At 37.0% G+C, this 13,518-nt stretch overlaps 2 protein-coding genes across 5 annotated transcripts; both read left to right on the top strand.

Annotated features, from left to right (window-relative positions):
• The first annotated feature begins 1,244 nt into the window (after positions 1-1,244).
• LOC103939657 (O-fucosyltransferase 7-like) lies at positions 1,245-6,153 on the top strand. 3 transcript variants are annotated; one of them, XM_048581350.1, is made up of 12 exons: positions 1,245-1,546; positions 1,941-2,045; positions 2,354-2,453; positions 2,537-2,604; positions 3,115-3,203; positions 3,307-3,487; positions 3,582-3,710; positions 3,814-3,947; positions 4,033-4,246; positions 5,006-5,190; positions 5,303-5,398; positions 5,570-6,153. In XM_048581350.1, exons 1-12 carry the CDS (start codon positions 1,427-1,429, stop codon positions 5,709-5,711), a joined length of 1,563 nt encoding a protein of 520 aa, XP_048437307.1. In that variant the 5' UTR covers positions 1,245-1,426; the 3' UTR covers positions 5,712-6,153. The 3 variants fall into 3 exon arrangements, with proteins under 3 accessions (XP_048437307.1, XP_048437306.1, XP_048437305.1); XM_048581349.1 differs by having other exon boundaries at positions 1,245-1,582; XM_048581348.1 differs by having other exon boundaries at positions 1,245-1,585.
• Positions 6,154-7,651: 1,498 nt separating this feature from the next.
• On the top strand, positions 7,652-12,773 carry LOC103939658 (O-fucosyltransferase 7-like). Of its 2 annotated transcripts, none has more exons than XM_018645595.2 (11): positions 7,652-8,041; positions 8,625-8,721; positions 8,812-8,879; positions 9,767-9,855; positions 9,951-10,131; positions 10,231-10,359; positions 10,468-10,601; positions 10,688-10,898; positions 11,684-11,868; positions 11,979-12,074; positions 12,230-12,773. In XM_018645595.2, the coding sequence occupies exons 1-11, from the start codon at positions 7,907-7,909 to the stop codon at positions 12,369-12,371; spliced, it is 1,467 nt and encodes a 488-aa protein (XP_018501111.2). In that variant the 5' UTR covers positions 7,652-7,906; the 3' UTR covers positions 12,372-12,773. The 2 variants fall into 2 exon arrangements, with proteins under 2 accessions (XP_018501111.2, XP_048437304.1); XM_048581347.1 differs by having other exon boundaries at positions 7,904-8,041; positions 8,616-8,721; positions 8,812-8,907.
• Positions 12,774-13,518: the final 745 nt, after the last annotated feature.

Below are 13,518 nucleotides of genomic sequence, written 5' to 3'. Positions count from 1 at the left end.
TCAAAACGTGTAGTTATGGTCCCTCAACTCATTAAAACGTGCGGTTATGGTCCCTCAACTAAAAATCCATTACCATTGGTCCCTCAACTTTAATCCAACTGGAAAAATAGTCTCTTAACTTTAACCCAATTGGAGCAATGGTCTCTCAACTTTAACCCAATTGTAGTAATGGTCCTTCCAACATTACTCATTTTGACAAAATTCTGAAAAGTTGATGAAAAAGACCATAGCTACATATTTTGATGAGTTGATAGACTCCAATTGTATCAATAGTCTTTCCAAAATAACTTATTTTGACAAAATTCTAACAAAGTTGACGAAAATGACCATAGCTATACATTTTGATGAGTTGAGGGACCAATGGTAATGAATTTTTAGTTGAGGGACAATTGCATAAATTTGATTAAAGTTGAGGGACCATTGCTACAATTTACTCTTTAATGGGAGGATAATAAATATAACACGTCTTGCTGCCTATATGAGTTGAATTCAAAATCTATCACCTACAAGAAAAATACCATTATATTGCAGCACTAAACTAACTATTATCACCGACATAATATGCATGCTAAAGAAGGGTTAGGCAGATTGTGCGACACTTCGAGTTTAGTTCTTTTGTTAGGTCTCAACTTCTTCGCAATGATCTTCCTAGTATTCCTTCGTAGTAAAATCAAATGATACGCTTCGGCGATGTTTCCTACCAAATTTTTCATATTCATCATCTACAACTTAAATAAAAGTTTTGAGGCTTATCTAATAAATTGATATTTAAGATACGATCTCTTTTGTCAGATCACATGTCTCATCCTGTTAATCCACTTTTAAAATTTGATAATTCCTTCTGTTCGTTAGGAAAATGTTTGAGTTTCGCTCAATAAAGAGTTAAGATTTAAATAGTTTTGTTATTTTCTAACTAAAAAGGAATTAATTTCCGGATTTTTGTGGGGTCAATGTTATAAATGGCAAAACATTTTTAAAACAATTTTTTCCTAACTACATTTTCCTTTTACTTTTCATAAATAAAAGAAGAAGAAAAGAGAATAATACATTTTCTAAAGTAATTAAAATTGTTGAGAGAGAAAAAAGTAATTAAAATGGGTATTTTCTTTGTGTCTTTTATTTTTCTTGTTCTAGTTTTTATATATAGAAGATACTATCCCCTGCCGCTTGCCATTCCAAACTACCAACGCAAGCAAAGCGGCAAAAACCCAGAAAAACGCACTGCCAAAACAGCATAAAACCCAACCCAACCCAGCCCCGACAAACGGCCGGCCGACTCCAGCCGCACCGCAGCCGTCAGCCAAACCGCCGCCCTCAGCTAAGCCCACAAAACCCAGAAAGGCCCACAACCGAAAGACTCAATCTTTATTCGCATTCCGATTTCTGGGCGATGGCTATGAATAAGTGAGGAGCTTCATATACCCAGATGCAGAAGAAGAGGTCGGTAGCATTGGCCTCACTGAGGAAAGTGCTAACGTGCGCCATGTGCTCAATAGCGCTAGTGGCTCTCTTCTCCGTCCACGTACCTATTTTCCCTTCTTCAAAGGTCCATGACTTCTCTGACCCCTTCAAGCTCCCCACGGTAGTATGATTTCTTCTGCTTTTCTTTTTTCTTTTTAAAGATTTTTTTCATGCCCTTTTGCCCAATCAGCGGGATTTGGTTCTGATCGTCAATAAAAGTACTGTGGTGGTCGCTAATTATAAAAGGAGTATGTATTTATGAATCTTTAACTCAATATCTCAGTTGGGTTTTGTTTTCAGTTTCTTTTTGTTACGTTTATTGATTATCTGGGAAAGTTTCTATCAAAACTGAATTTGTTTCTAAAAATGGACAACAAAATTGAGTCTTTGTTGCATTTTCCGTTTTATTTTTGGAAAATATTTGTTGGGTTATCTGAATTTTGAGTGTTGTATGCTTTTTTTGTTTACTCATTTTGTAGCAACATGATATTAAATACCAGAAGTTGAGCGCCGAGCAGAGCTGGACACTGGAGATCGCTCCGCCCCATCTGTTGAAAACGCCTCTGCCTTCTAGTTCTCGCAAGGTTTTATCCTGTGATCATTAGTTATGCCATTGATGATTTCCTTATATACGCCATTTGATTGACAATAATTGTGTCAATAAGAAAAAGATAACCAAGGAGAATTTTGGAAGTCTCAAATTCGAGGTTGGCGTAATTAGGATATAATGTGCTGATGCCGATTTCATTTGGAGGAAGAAAAAAACAGAGAGGTTATATAACCCTTTTGTTAGGACTTGGGAGTTTGGTCCAAGTGTTACAGATTTAGATACATTTATTGATGTGAAAAAGTTATGCATCTTTCATGTTTTTCACTCCTTTAGAATTGACAGTTGGAACGTTCAAGTGGGATTTTGGAAACTGACAAGCTATGGAAGCCTCCATCAAATCGCGATTTTGTGCCATGTGTAGAGCCAAGTCCCAATTATACATGTAAGCTTCTGATTCAGTTCTATTGAGTAGCTATGGCATATCGTTTGGTGTTGCTAATTTCCAATATACTGTTGTTTATTCAGCTCCTACAGAGTCACGGGGTTACCTGCTAGTTAATACAAATGGTGGTCTCAACCAGATGCGTGCTGGGGTCTGTAGACTCTTCTCTAAATTACTCACTCTACGAAATTTATGTTGATTGATCGCAAAACTGAATATTTGTGTTGAATTTTGATCCAGTCCAAATTTTGATAATGGAATAAAATGTTCTTTGTATTGTTTAGTCTGTTGAAGATTGTAAAAGAAGGGAAAATTGGAAACTTAAGTCTCATTGTCACAGATTAGAGTGGCATACGTGACAGATAAGTTCTGTACTCAATCTGTCACGATGTTGGAAAACTGCATCATTTAAGTGGCAGGAAATCTTGAAAACGCACAATTTTTACCATGGCTGTATTATAGACATGACATTATGCCACTATTCTATCTATCTACATAGCTGATTGGTGTGTTTCACAAATCATGATGATAGACCCAGAAGCCATAAAAGTGTTTTGACTCTATTCATATCTAACTTTTTCTATACTTATTATCTACTATATGATAAGTATTATGATCTGACTGTAGCATAGAGCTGAGATGTGTTGTTCTTGAATTTCAGATATGTGACATGGTAGCAGTAGCCCGTATCATAAATGCTACTCTCGTAATTCCGGAACTTGATAAACAGTCATTTTGGAATGACTCTAGGTAACACTCTCCATGGTTTGATTTAATTTCTGAGATATTCTTTCTTTTATTTCTTAGCTTTGGTGTAACCGATGCAAGAATTTGTTTCATATTTGGTACGCAGCAACTTCTCAGATGTTTTTGATGAAGATCATTTTATCAATGCTTTAGTGAATGATGTCAAAATTATAAAAATCCTTCCTAAGGAACTAGCTACTGGTATAAGAGCAGTTAAGCATTTTAGAAGCTGGTCTGGTATGGATTATTACCAAGATGAGATAGCTGGCCTCTGGGAAGAATATGAGGTGTGGTTTCTGGAACCCTGTGGTTTATGTGATTTTTTGTGTTATTTTTCCTTTTAATTAATCATCGTGGTATACGCATTGTTCTTTTCTGAAGGTTATTCGAGCTGCCAAATCTGATTCTCGCTTGGCAAATAACAACCTACCTTTAGACATACAGAAGCTTCGCTGCCGTGCTTGTTATGAAGCTCTACGTTTTGCACCTCAAATTGAAGCAATGGGAAAAGTAAATAGTCAGATCTAAATGCTCGTTTGATTTCTGGATTGCCTAACCTTTTTAGTCCTATTCCATGACTATTTTACAAATTTTTGTTTCATTAATGTTGTAGCTGTTAGTTGATCGAATGAGGTCGTTTGGTCCTTATATTGCTCTGCATTTACGATTTGAGGAGGACGTGCTTGCCTTTAGTGGATGCACAAAAGATTTATCTCCAGATGAATCTGAGGAACTAAGGATAATTAGGTATGACATGGTTATAGATTTCTATCAATTTATGGATAGTCGTTTAGCTTTTGTAATGCCTGACTTTTTTAGTTGGAACTTGTAGAGAGAATACCCCATACTGGAAAGAGAAGGAAATTGATGCCGCAGAACGGAGATCCAAAGGGTATTGCCCCTTAACACCAAAGGAGGTTGGAATTTTTCTCAACGCTCTTGGGTACCCCTCAAACACACCTATATATCTTGCTGCTGGGAAGATATATGGGGGCGAATCTCATATGGCTGCTCTGCGGTCACGTTATCCAATACTGCTGAGCAAGGTATGAGATGCTTATGGTTTCTCCATTTTGTTAAATAATTGAGCCCCAAGTGGAATATGTCACTATGATAAAGACTTTTTGGAACGTCCGTGGTTGAGCTTAAGTGAACATGAAACATGGGACATTCATATTTACAGAGTTAGATGGAAAATTAACAGGACTACTGAAACAAAGGTCTATACGTTATTTAACCAAATATATTAGCCACATTCATTGCTACTATTCTAAACCGACTAGAGCAATTCTCCTTGGAGCTCAAATTACTCACAATTATAATTTCCAACCGATGTGTGTTTCACTATGATCTGGCCGGACATATTTTTATTCAAAAAGCCGGGTACAAACTACTACAAAGAAAGGATTTACTGAAAGAAACTTTAACGGGTTGCAGTATTGCTTGCTGAGTTTATGAAGCTCAGTCATTTTCACTGTTTATGCTTGTCATTCATCTATTACTAAGAGGCATTTAATTTACTTTTGTTGGTTGTGATGGGTACTGGCTAACAGATGAAGAGACTGAAAGACTGAGTGGTATTTTTTTTTTTTTTTCGCTACTGTATTTTAATGGGGATAATAATATTTTTTTTTTAATGGAGAGAAGGTGAGACGCCCTTACATCAATACACCAGAGGTTTTAATTTGGATAACTCGTGAAAAATCAAATCATCGATTGTAAGAGGATGATTGGGGGTTGCTTAAAAAAATCTGTTCTGATAATGTAATTAATTTGCATTGGGATTTATTGGTCTTCACTGTCAGGAAACATTGGCATCCGCTGAGGAGCTTGAACCCTTTACCAATCATGCATCTCAAATGGCTGCGCTTGACTACATTGTTTCAGTTGAAAGTGATGTATTTATACCTTCATACTCTGGAAACATGGCAAGAGCAGTCGAAGGTCATCGACGATTTCTTGGACACAGGAAAACAATATCTCCTGACAGGCAAGGCGATTTATTTTCTGAACATATGCAGATATGAGCTAGTCCTGATATCATTTATGGCCATAAAAAGTTGCAAACTCATTCTGTTTCTGTGCTTCTATCTGTTCCACAGAAAAGCCCTTGTTCGCCTGATTGACAAACTTGAGCAGGGAACTCTGAAGGAGGGCAAAATCCTATCAAATAGAGTTATTGAAATGCACATGAAACGGTATGATATTTCTCACCGAACGCTTTGAAGTTCCATAAGAATCACTTGGTCAAACCAATACCATTTCTGGTTATTGTGTACACAAATCATAATTTCTTGTTTTCTCAATTATTGAATGGCATATAAAGCCCAATATTTCATAATTGACTGTCTTCAACGGTGGTTAAACAGGCAAGGCTCTGCGCGGAAGAGAAAGGGTCCCATTTCAGGAACTAAGGGCACGGAAAGGTTTCGTTCAGAAGAACCCTTTTACGTGAACCCTTTACCGGATTGTTTGTGTAAGAAGGAATTCCCAATGCAAACAACTCTCTAATCGTCTCAGATAATAGCGAAAAGGTCTACTCTTGAGGGAAATTCCTGTGCTGGAAGGCTGGTGACACTATCATTCTGTGCAATTTATTACAAACCAGTGTTGCGCTTGTACTCATAGGGACGCGGAGTGTGTGTATATCCTGAATTTTGGTAGCTGGCGGTGGCGGTGGTGGCGGTATATCATATAGCATTGATGAAGAACAAACTGCTAGAGTAGAAGAGTGTGCAGGTGAGGGAACGAGATGCCGGGGCTGGGGCTTCCATTTATGACCAAGGCAGTATATTATGAGCTTTGCGAAGTTGGCCGGGTTTCTACTTTTCTAGAACTGGATAAAAATGATTCGTTGGGGATACGAAAATAGTTATGTTGCTTGAAGTTGCAAGCACTCTTCATGTAATCAGAGTCATATTCGATGCAATAAAAGTTATAGAATTTTGTTCTCTGTTTACAGTTCCTCTTTTAGCTTAAGTCAAGAGATACGCTTGCTTGCAATTGGGATGCCAATGTAGCGGTAATAGGTAACAGGGATGGCAACGGGCTTATCGAGTTTGGATGTTTCATTCTCATACCCGAACCCATTTTTTCCCCAAATCCGAACCCATTTTCTGCATAGGGCTGATAAACTTTTGTAACTATCCACGCCACAATTCATTTGGGAAGTTCCTGCACGTGGCTTGGGTTTATTTTAACTTTTATCATAGTTAGCGTGATAGAGTTTCGCGTAATGAATATGTATGGATTTGCAGGGGCATGACGTGATTATACAAGCATTTGGTCCATTTATCATTATTTTAATAGCGTAGCATAATTGTGAATATTTTTCTTTCTTGATTCCGCACCTTTGCATGTGTCTGGGAAGTGGCGGAGAGCTAGGATTTTAGGTAAGGAGGGACCTCACATAAATGTCAAAATAATAAATAAATAGATAGTATTTACAAGAGAGTATAATACATGCTTGAAATTGTGAGCTAATTAAATTTTTTGAGGCTTTAAATGATTTTTTCTATGTTGAAGTTAACATTCCATTATCAAGTCATAATTAATAAAAAAAAATAAAGAGGATCAAGAGAAACTAACCTTCCAATATCAAGTCAATGAAAAATGCTAAGAATACCATGCTTTTAGACCATATTTTAGAGACAACGTAATGTGTTGGTTGATGATTGGATTCATTTTTTAATGATTTAAAGAAGCAGTCCAACCATAAACTGCTATATAATCTAGTGGTCACAAAACACGGGTCAAGTAGATTGTGAATTTTGGAACAAAAAATGAGAAGAATGAATTGAGAATTTGGAGAATAAAATATATGAAATTTGAAAAATTTAGTAAAAAGTTAAAGAGAACAGAGACAAAATATATGAAATTTCAAGAAACAAAGGAGGAAAAATTCAAAAGTTTATTATTCTTCAGTTAGCAATGTAAAAGAATATTTTTTGATAAAACTAAACTAGAATTTAGATTTCAGTTTTAAGTGATTTGTTTATAAAATAAGATGTTAAATTTGCATATACATACATACATACATATATATATATATATATATATATATATATGAAACCTTTAAGGGAAATGATCCTTATTTTTTTATAAAAATGAGGATTAATTGTAAAATTCACACCATATCAAACGTTAACGATTCGAACCTAATTCCTATTTTTTGAAAAAAATAGGATCCCTTTAATGGCCTGTATATATGTACCTATGGTACTCCTTTGTCTGGACTTAGTTTTATGGTATTTCATGACATTGGGGCCTCGATATTTGGTTGGTTTACATGTGATATTTTTGGGTCTTGACACTGTCAAATATGAGACAATATTCTGACAGATTTATCTAAAAAGATCATTGCTCTCACAAATTTTTAACTCAATGATCAAAACTTTAATTGGGTCCTTAAAATGAAAATTAGAAATTAATGTCAAAAATAAAAGAAATATCAAATGAATTTTTGTTTCATTTTGTTTTTTTATTGCGAGGTAGTGCTCAAAAACAAACTAAATTACCAACCAAAGCGGCAAAAACCCAGAAAGCAGACGAAAAGCAGCGTAAATCCAGTCACAAACGCCCGAGTTCAGGCGAACCGATTTAGATCAGCGCCAAAACCCGCGAACCCAACAAACCCACAAGCCAAAGCCTTCCCGTCATTTGGAATTGCAGGCGAGGCCTCTGGATGAGTGAGCTTCAGATACCAGATGCAGAGGAAGAGCTGGAGAACATTGGCGACAGTGAGGAAGGTGCTAACGTGCGCCGTATGCTTAATTGCGCTAGTGGCTCTCTTCTCTTTCTCCAAAGTCCCTAACTTCTCCGACCCCGTCAAGCTTCCCACGGTGATCTCCTTATCCGACCCATCTCTATCGTCTCACTTTTTTATTATTTCCAGAAAATGCGATAGCAAATTCATTCTATTTTTCGATATTTTTCTTGAAGCTTTTGTATTTTTTACGATATGGGTTTACTTTTTTCGACAATATTAATGTTGGGTCTGTATGAAAAATGCTGCAGATTTCAATTTTGTTGTTGTTTTTGTTGTTGTTATGTATGCATTACTATTGGGTTTGTTCATTTACAAGTATGTTTGGTTCCAAAAAAGTTTAAAATGATCGATACGTATATGATTGATGATTCCTTTATGCACTCCATTTGAATGTTGATATTGTGACAACCAAGGAAAACTAAAGAAGAAGAAATTGAATGCATCAACTTCGTGGTTGGCGTTATTACGATTCAACGGAATAAGATATTACCGAACACATTACCTTTGGAGAAAAAGAGAAAAGAAACACAATAGAAGTTATATTTTCCCTTGGTTAGGAGTTAGGACTTGGGTCTTAATCTTGTAGACTTTAGATACATTTGTTCATGTCACAAAGTTATACATCTTTCATGTTTTCACTCCTTTAGACTTGACAGTTGGATGATACAAGTCGGATATTGGATGACAAGCTATGGAAGATTCCACCAACACCTGATTTTGTGCAGTGTGTAGAGCCAAGTCCGAACTATACACGTAAGTTACTGGTAGAGATTTATTGTGTAGCTATGACATAATGACATATCCTTGGTGTTCCTAATTTCCACTTTACTGTTGTTTATTCAGCTCCTGCAGAGTCACGGGGCTACTTTCAAGTGCGTACAAATGGTGGTCTCAACCAGATGCGTGCAGGGGTATATGAACACACTCTCTTTCTCAAATGTACCGTGTTGAACATTTTGTGTTGAATTTTGATCTTGTCCACATTTTGATTTTGAAATGTGAGTAGCAAAAATTCATTTATGTTAATCCCTTGAGGTTAGCCGAAGCAGTGTGATCGTGAGAGAGGGTGGGTTAATGGGTTAGGATTATGGATAGATCCAGTGTTTGATTTCTGCGAATGTAATTAACGGAAGACTTGCGCAAAACCAAGCGCATTGGCGTTTTAGGATTCATACAGCCGACCCCACATAGTGGGATATTTGGTGGTTGTTGTTATTGTATATTGTTTTTTTTCTCATTGATAGACTCTGGAAAAATAGTCTGATTCTAATCTCTCACATATTACTAATGTGAAACAATAGTCTGATTCTAATCTGTCACATTGGGATCTCAAGTTGTATTTGTTCCCGCATAAAGTTTTGGGATAGGCCTTTATCCCTCTTTCTTTCCTATTACTAAATAGGGCATTTAAGCTTTGAGAGTTGTCTCTCATTATTTTATCTAGTTGCAGTTTGCAAATATTAATTGGTTGCTGCAATTTCTATAGTTATAAAAACATGGAGTTCATGGTGCACAATTTTGACTCGGCTGTACCTGCCTAGATGTTGTGGGGTTTGATCTGTACCTATGTAATGTTAAAAGGCCTGCACGATTTAAGTGATAAAAACCTTAGAACTGCACAATTCTTACCATCGTGGTGGGCTACATGACATCATGCTACAAATCTATTTGGATGGCTGATTAGTGTGTTTCACAGAAGCCATAGAATATTTTGCTTGGCTCTATGTACATGATAATTTTATGAATATCTTCATCTGATTATTGAATGGAGCTGAAATGTGTCATCCTTGAATTCCAGATATGTGACATGGTAGCTGTAGCCCGCATCATAAATGCCACTCTTGTTATTCCAGAACTTGATCAACGGTCATTTTGGAAAGACTCTAGGTAACACTGTCACTTATTTTACACTCTGAATTCTGTTTTATTCTTAGCTATTATGTCATTGATGCAAGAATTTGTTCCCTATATATGTTGTGCAGCAACTTCTCAGATGTTTTTGATGAAGATCATTTTATCAAGGCTCTAGCTACTGATGTTAAAATTGTAAAAAAGCTTCCCAAGGAACTTGCTTCTGGTCCCAGAGCACTAAAGCTTTTCAGAAGCTGGGCTAGTATGGATTATTACCAAGATGAGATAGCTAGTCTCTGGGAAGTGTACGAGGTGTGGTTTCTGGAGCACTCTGGTTTATGCATTGTATTTTATATATTCTTTTTTGAACTAATAAAATCGTCTTGTTAAACACTTTATTCTTTTTCTAAGGTTATTCGAGCCTCCAAAGCTGATGCTCGCTTAGCAAATAACAACCTACCTCTAGATATACAGAAACTTCGCTGTCGTGCTTGTTATGAAGCTCTGCGTTTTACACCTCAAATTGAAGCAATGGGAAAAGTAAATTCTTAGATCTACATGCTAGTTTGATTTCTGGAATGCCTATTATAACTTTTTAGTCCTATTCCATCTATTTTACAAATTTTTTTTGTTTCATTAATGTTGTAGTTGTTAGTTGATCGGATGAGGTCGTTTGGTCCTTTTATTGCCCTTCATTTACGATTTGAGAAGGACATGCTTGCCTTTAGTGGATGCACGCAGGATTTAACTCCATATGAAGCTGATGAACTAAGGATCATCCGGTATGAAAAACTTATGTTGGGAGAAATTCTGTCACGTTGGTTAATCCTTGGGCTTTTGTGATGCCTGTTTTATTTGGAACATGTAGGGAGAGCACAAAAACCTGGAGAAATAAGGAAATTAATTCCATAGAACAGAGATCCGGAGGGTATTGCCCATTAACGCCAAGGGAGACTGGAATTTTTCTCAGTGCTCTTGGGTACCCACCAAACACACCTATCTACATTGCTGCTGGAAAGATATATGGCGATTCTCGTATGGCGGATCTACTATCCCGTTATCCCATACTGAAGAGCAAGGTATCATTGATGTTTATAATTGATCTTTTCCGTTTTGTTAAATAACTGAGCTCTGAATAGAATATGATGAAACTTTTAGAATGTCTGTCGCTGACCTTGAAGTTAAAATTGAATATATGACATTCCAATTTATATAGAATGTAGACAGAAAAGTATCACGACTGCTGTAGCAAGGGATCTCGGCACATTAGTCGATCCAATATATTGGCCATATCCATTGATACTATTTTGAACTAATGGTACTACTACTCTTCTTGGGGGCCCAAATTACTTAGAATTATAATCTCAGACAGAATGTTATCTTGTGCATTTCACTGTCATCTGGCCACACATTTTTGTTTCTTTTAAAATCTGGGTACGAAGAAAGATTTCTCTATGGCTGTACATCATTAAAACCATCAAGAGCTAATGCCATGCTCAAATTAGAATTTTATCCATAAAGTTTGAGTGGGCGTTGAGATTTTGATTTATTGGTGTGAACAAAGGTGGCGAACCTGCTGATATATGCAGTGCAGATTATCAGGGATAAAACAGATATTAATTAAGAGTCATGTGGATTGTTATGCACAACTGATAAAGTTCTTTTAGAAATGTAGAAAATGACATCAGAGCAGCAAGTCTCCCATGTGACTAAGAAAATGATCGGGAGGAAGTCCAAAGGAACATCTATATATCTATTCAATTTATCTTGAAATTTTTTGTCATTCGGACATATCTGGGTATGTCTGAAATCCAGACACATGGACTGTAATGCTGGTTTAACCATTACTGGTTTTCACTTTCAGGAAGCGTTGGCATCCGTTGAGGAGCTTGAACCTTTTACCAATCATGCGTCTCAAATGGCTGCGCTTGACTACATTGTTTCAGTTGAAAGTGATGTATTTATACCTACATATCCAGGACATATGGCGGCGGCAGTTGAAGGTCACCGTCGCTTTCTTGGACACAGGAAAACAATAAACCCTGACAGGCAAGGCGATTTCTTTTTAGAATGATATGTTTTGAACTACTCCATACACCGTGCTCTGACCAGATATGCTGCAAACTGAATCCGTTTTGTGCTTGTGTGTGTTTTATCAGAAAAGCCCTTGTTTCTCTGTTTGACAAACTTGAGCAGGGAACACTTGAGGAAGGCAAAACCTTATCAAATAGAGTTATTCAAATGCACAGGAAACGGTGTGTGATTTCTGACCTAAAGATTTGAAGTTCCATGAGAATCACTTTATCCCAACCAATATCATATCTGGTTATTGTGAATTGTAAACATTCACAAGTAACAATTTTTCTATTATCCTTATTTTTCAAAACTGTCTGTGATGGTGGTTATGCAGGCAAGGCTCCCCGCGGAAAAGAAGAGGTCCTGCTCCAGGACTTAGGGGGAAGGATAAGCATCGTTCGGAAGAACCCTTTTATGAGAACCCCTTACCAGATTGTTTGTGTAGAAAAGAATTGCCAATGCAAAGAGCTCGCTAATCGTCTCAGAGATTTCAAAACTACAAAATGATTCCTCTAACGAAAAGGTTCCTGCACTGGTAGGGTGGTGACACAATCGTTCTTTGCAATTTATTGTAACTTTAGAAGTTTGTGTTTCCGTTGTATGCATAGGGACAGCGAAGTGTATGTATATCCCAAGTTTAGATAGCTGGTGGTGAGTTGTTATAGTGTTGATGAAGAGTAAACTGCAAGAAGTGCGCGCAGGTCAGGGAATGAATCGCCGGAACGAGGGCGTTCCATTTATGTGCTTTCCAGAGTTTCTAGAGTTAGCATTACTCACGTTGGGGGATACGAAAATAGATCATTTGTTTGTTTCCAAAGGAACAAGCACTCTTCGTGTATTCATAACTATTCGATGCAGTAAAAGTGAGGATTTGATTCTATCTCTGTTAATTGTCTGCATTCTTTTTATTTTATTTTGTTTTGTTTTTCAGTTTAGTAGAAGCCCTTCACAATCCACATCAGCTGCTTTAAAATTTTCAAATTTACGTGTCATGGTGTGTCTTGGAACGTAGTTATGTGATTATGTAGAGTCACATGATGAGAAAGAAAGAGAGTGAGTGCATACGTCAGTGTTTTTTGCCATTGAGACCACAAATGGTTAAATCAAAATGACCTTTTAACCCCATGTATGAAACTCTTGTAACAAAAGTAATCAAAGAAATAACATGTAAATTGTACTAGCGTAATTCGGAGAAGCTTCTTTGTGCTGGATTACCAATTAACCCATGTTATAATATGTGTGTTTACATTACAACCATTTGACGGTGTTATAGTTACAGGTTGACACAAAACTTTGTCGTTTGGAATTGTTAGTCTTTACTTTAGACTTGGGGTTCTCATCAATATTGATCACCGTGGGCTCAAAGATAGGATAACACAATATCAGAAGTCGGTGTTACTCTCACTCTCCCTCCCCCTCCCTCCCTCCCCAGCCGCCACCACTTGAAGAAAGACTGAAAGACTATTGAATCTTGCCAGTCAAGACAGTGATTCTCTAAGACACAGTAATCAGCGGGTTGGCGGCAATGGCAGTGTCCATCGTCTCAACAGTCCATTTCTTCCACTTCCTCTTGCCACTGCCAGCCTCAACGCCCCAAAATATCCCATTCTTTCTATAAGTTTC

This window comes from the organism of the source record quoted next, unplaced genomic scaffold (assembly GCF_019419815.1).
Source record: "Pyrus x bretschneideri cultivar Hongxiangsu unplaced genomic scaffold, Pyrus_bretschneideri_v1 Contig17, whole genome shotgun sequence".
Taxonomy (NCBI): Eukaryota; Viridiplantae; Streptophyta; class Magnoliopsida; order Rosales; family Rosaceae; genus Pyrus; species Pyrus x bretschneideri.
Note: the sequence above shows the minus strand (reverse complement) of the source record. Positions and strands in the feature narration are given on the sequence as shown.

Bases quoted from the DNA above. Each gene is read 5' to 3' on its own strand.
- LOC103939657 (XM_048581348.1), top strand. From the start codon at position 1,427: ATGCAGAAGAAGAGGTCGGTAGCATTGGCCTCACTGAGGAAAGTGCTA. The intron at 2,605-3,114 runs GTCTGTAGACTC...CTTGAATTTCAG, and splicing joins TCAACCAGATGCGTGCTGGG to ATATGTGACATGGTAGCAGT. The intron at 3,488-3,581 runs GTGTGGTTTCTG...TCTTTTCTGAAG, and splicing joins GCCTCTGGGAAGAATATGAG to GTTATTCGAGCTGCCAAATC.
- LOC103939658 (XM_018645595.2), top strand. From the start codon at position 7,907: ATGCAGAGGAAGAGCTGGAGAACATTGGCGACAGTGAGGAAGGTGCTA. The intron at 9,856-9,950 runs GTAACACTGTCA...TATGTTGTGCAG, and splicing joins TCATTTTGGAAAGACTCTAG to CAACTTCTCAGATGTTTTTG. The intron at 10,132-10,230 runs GTGTGGTTTCTG...TCTTTTTCTAAG, and splicing joins GTCTCTGGGAAGTGTACGAG to GTTATTCGAGCCTCCAAAGC.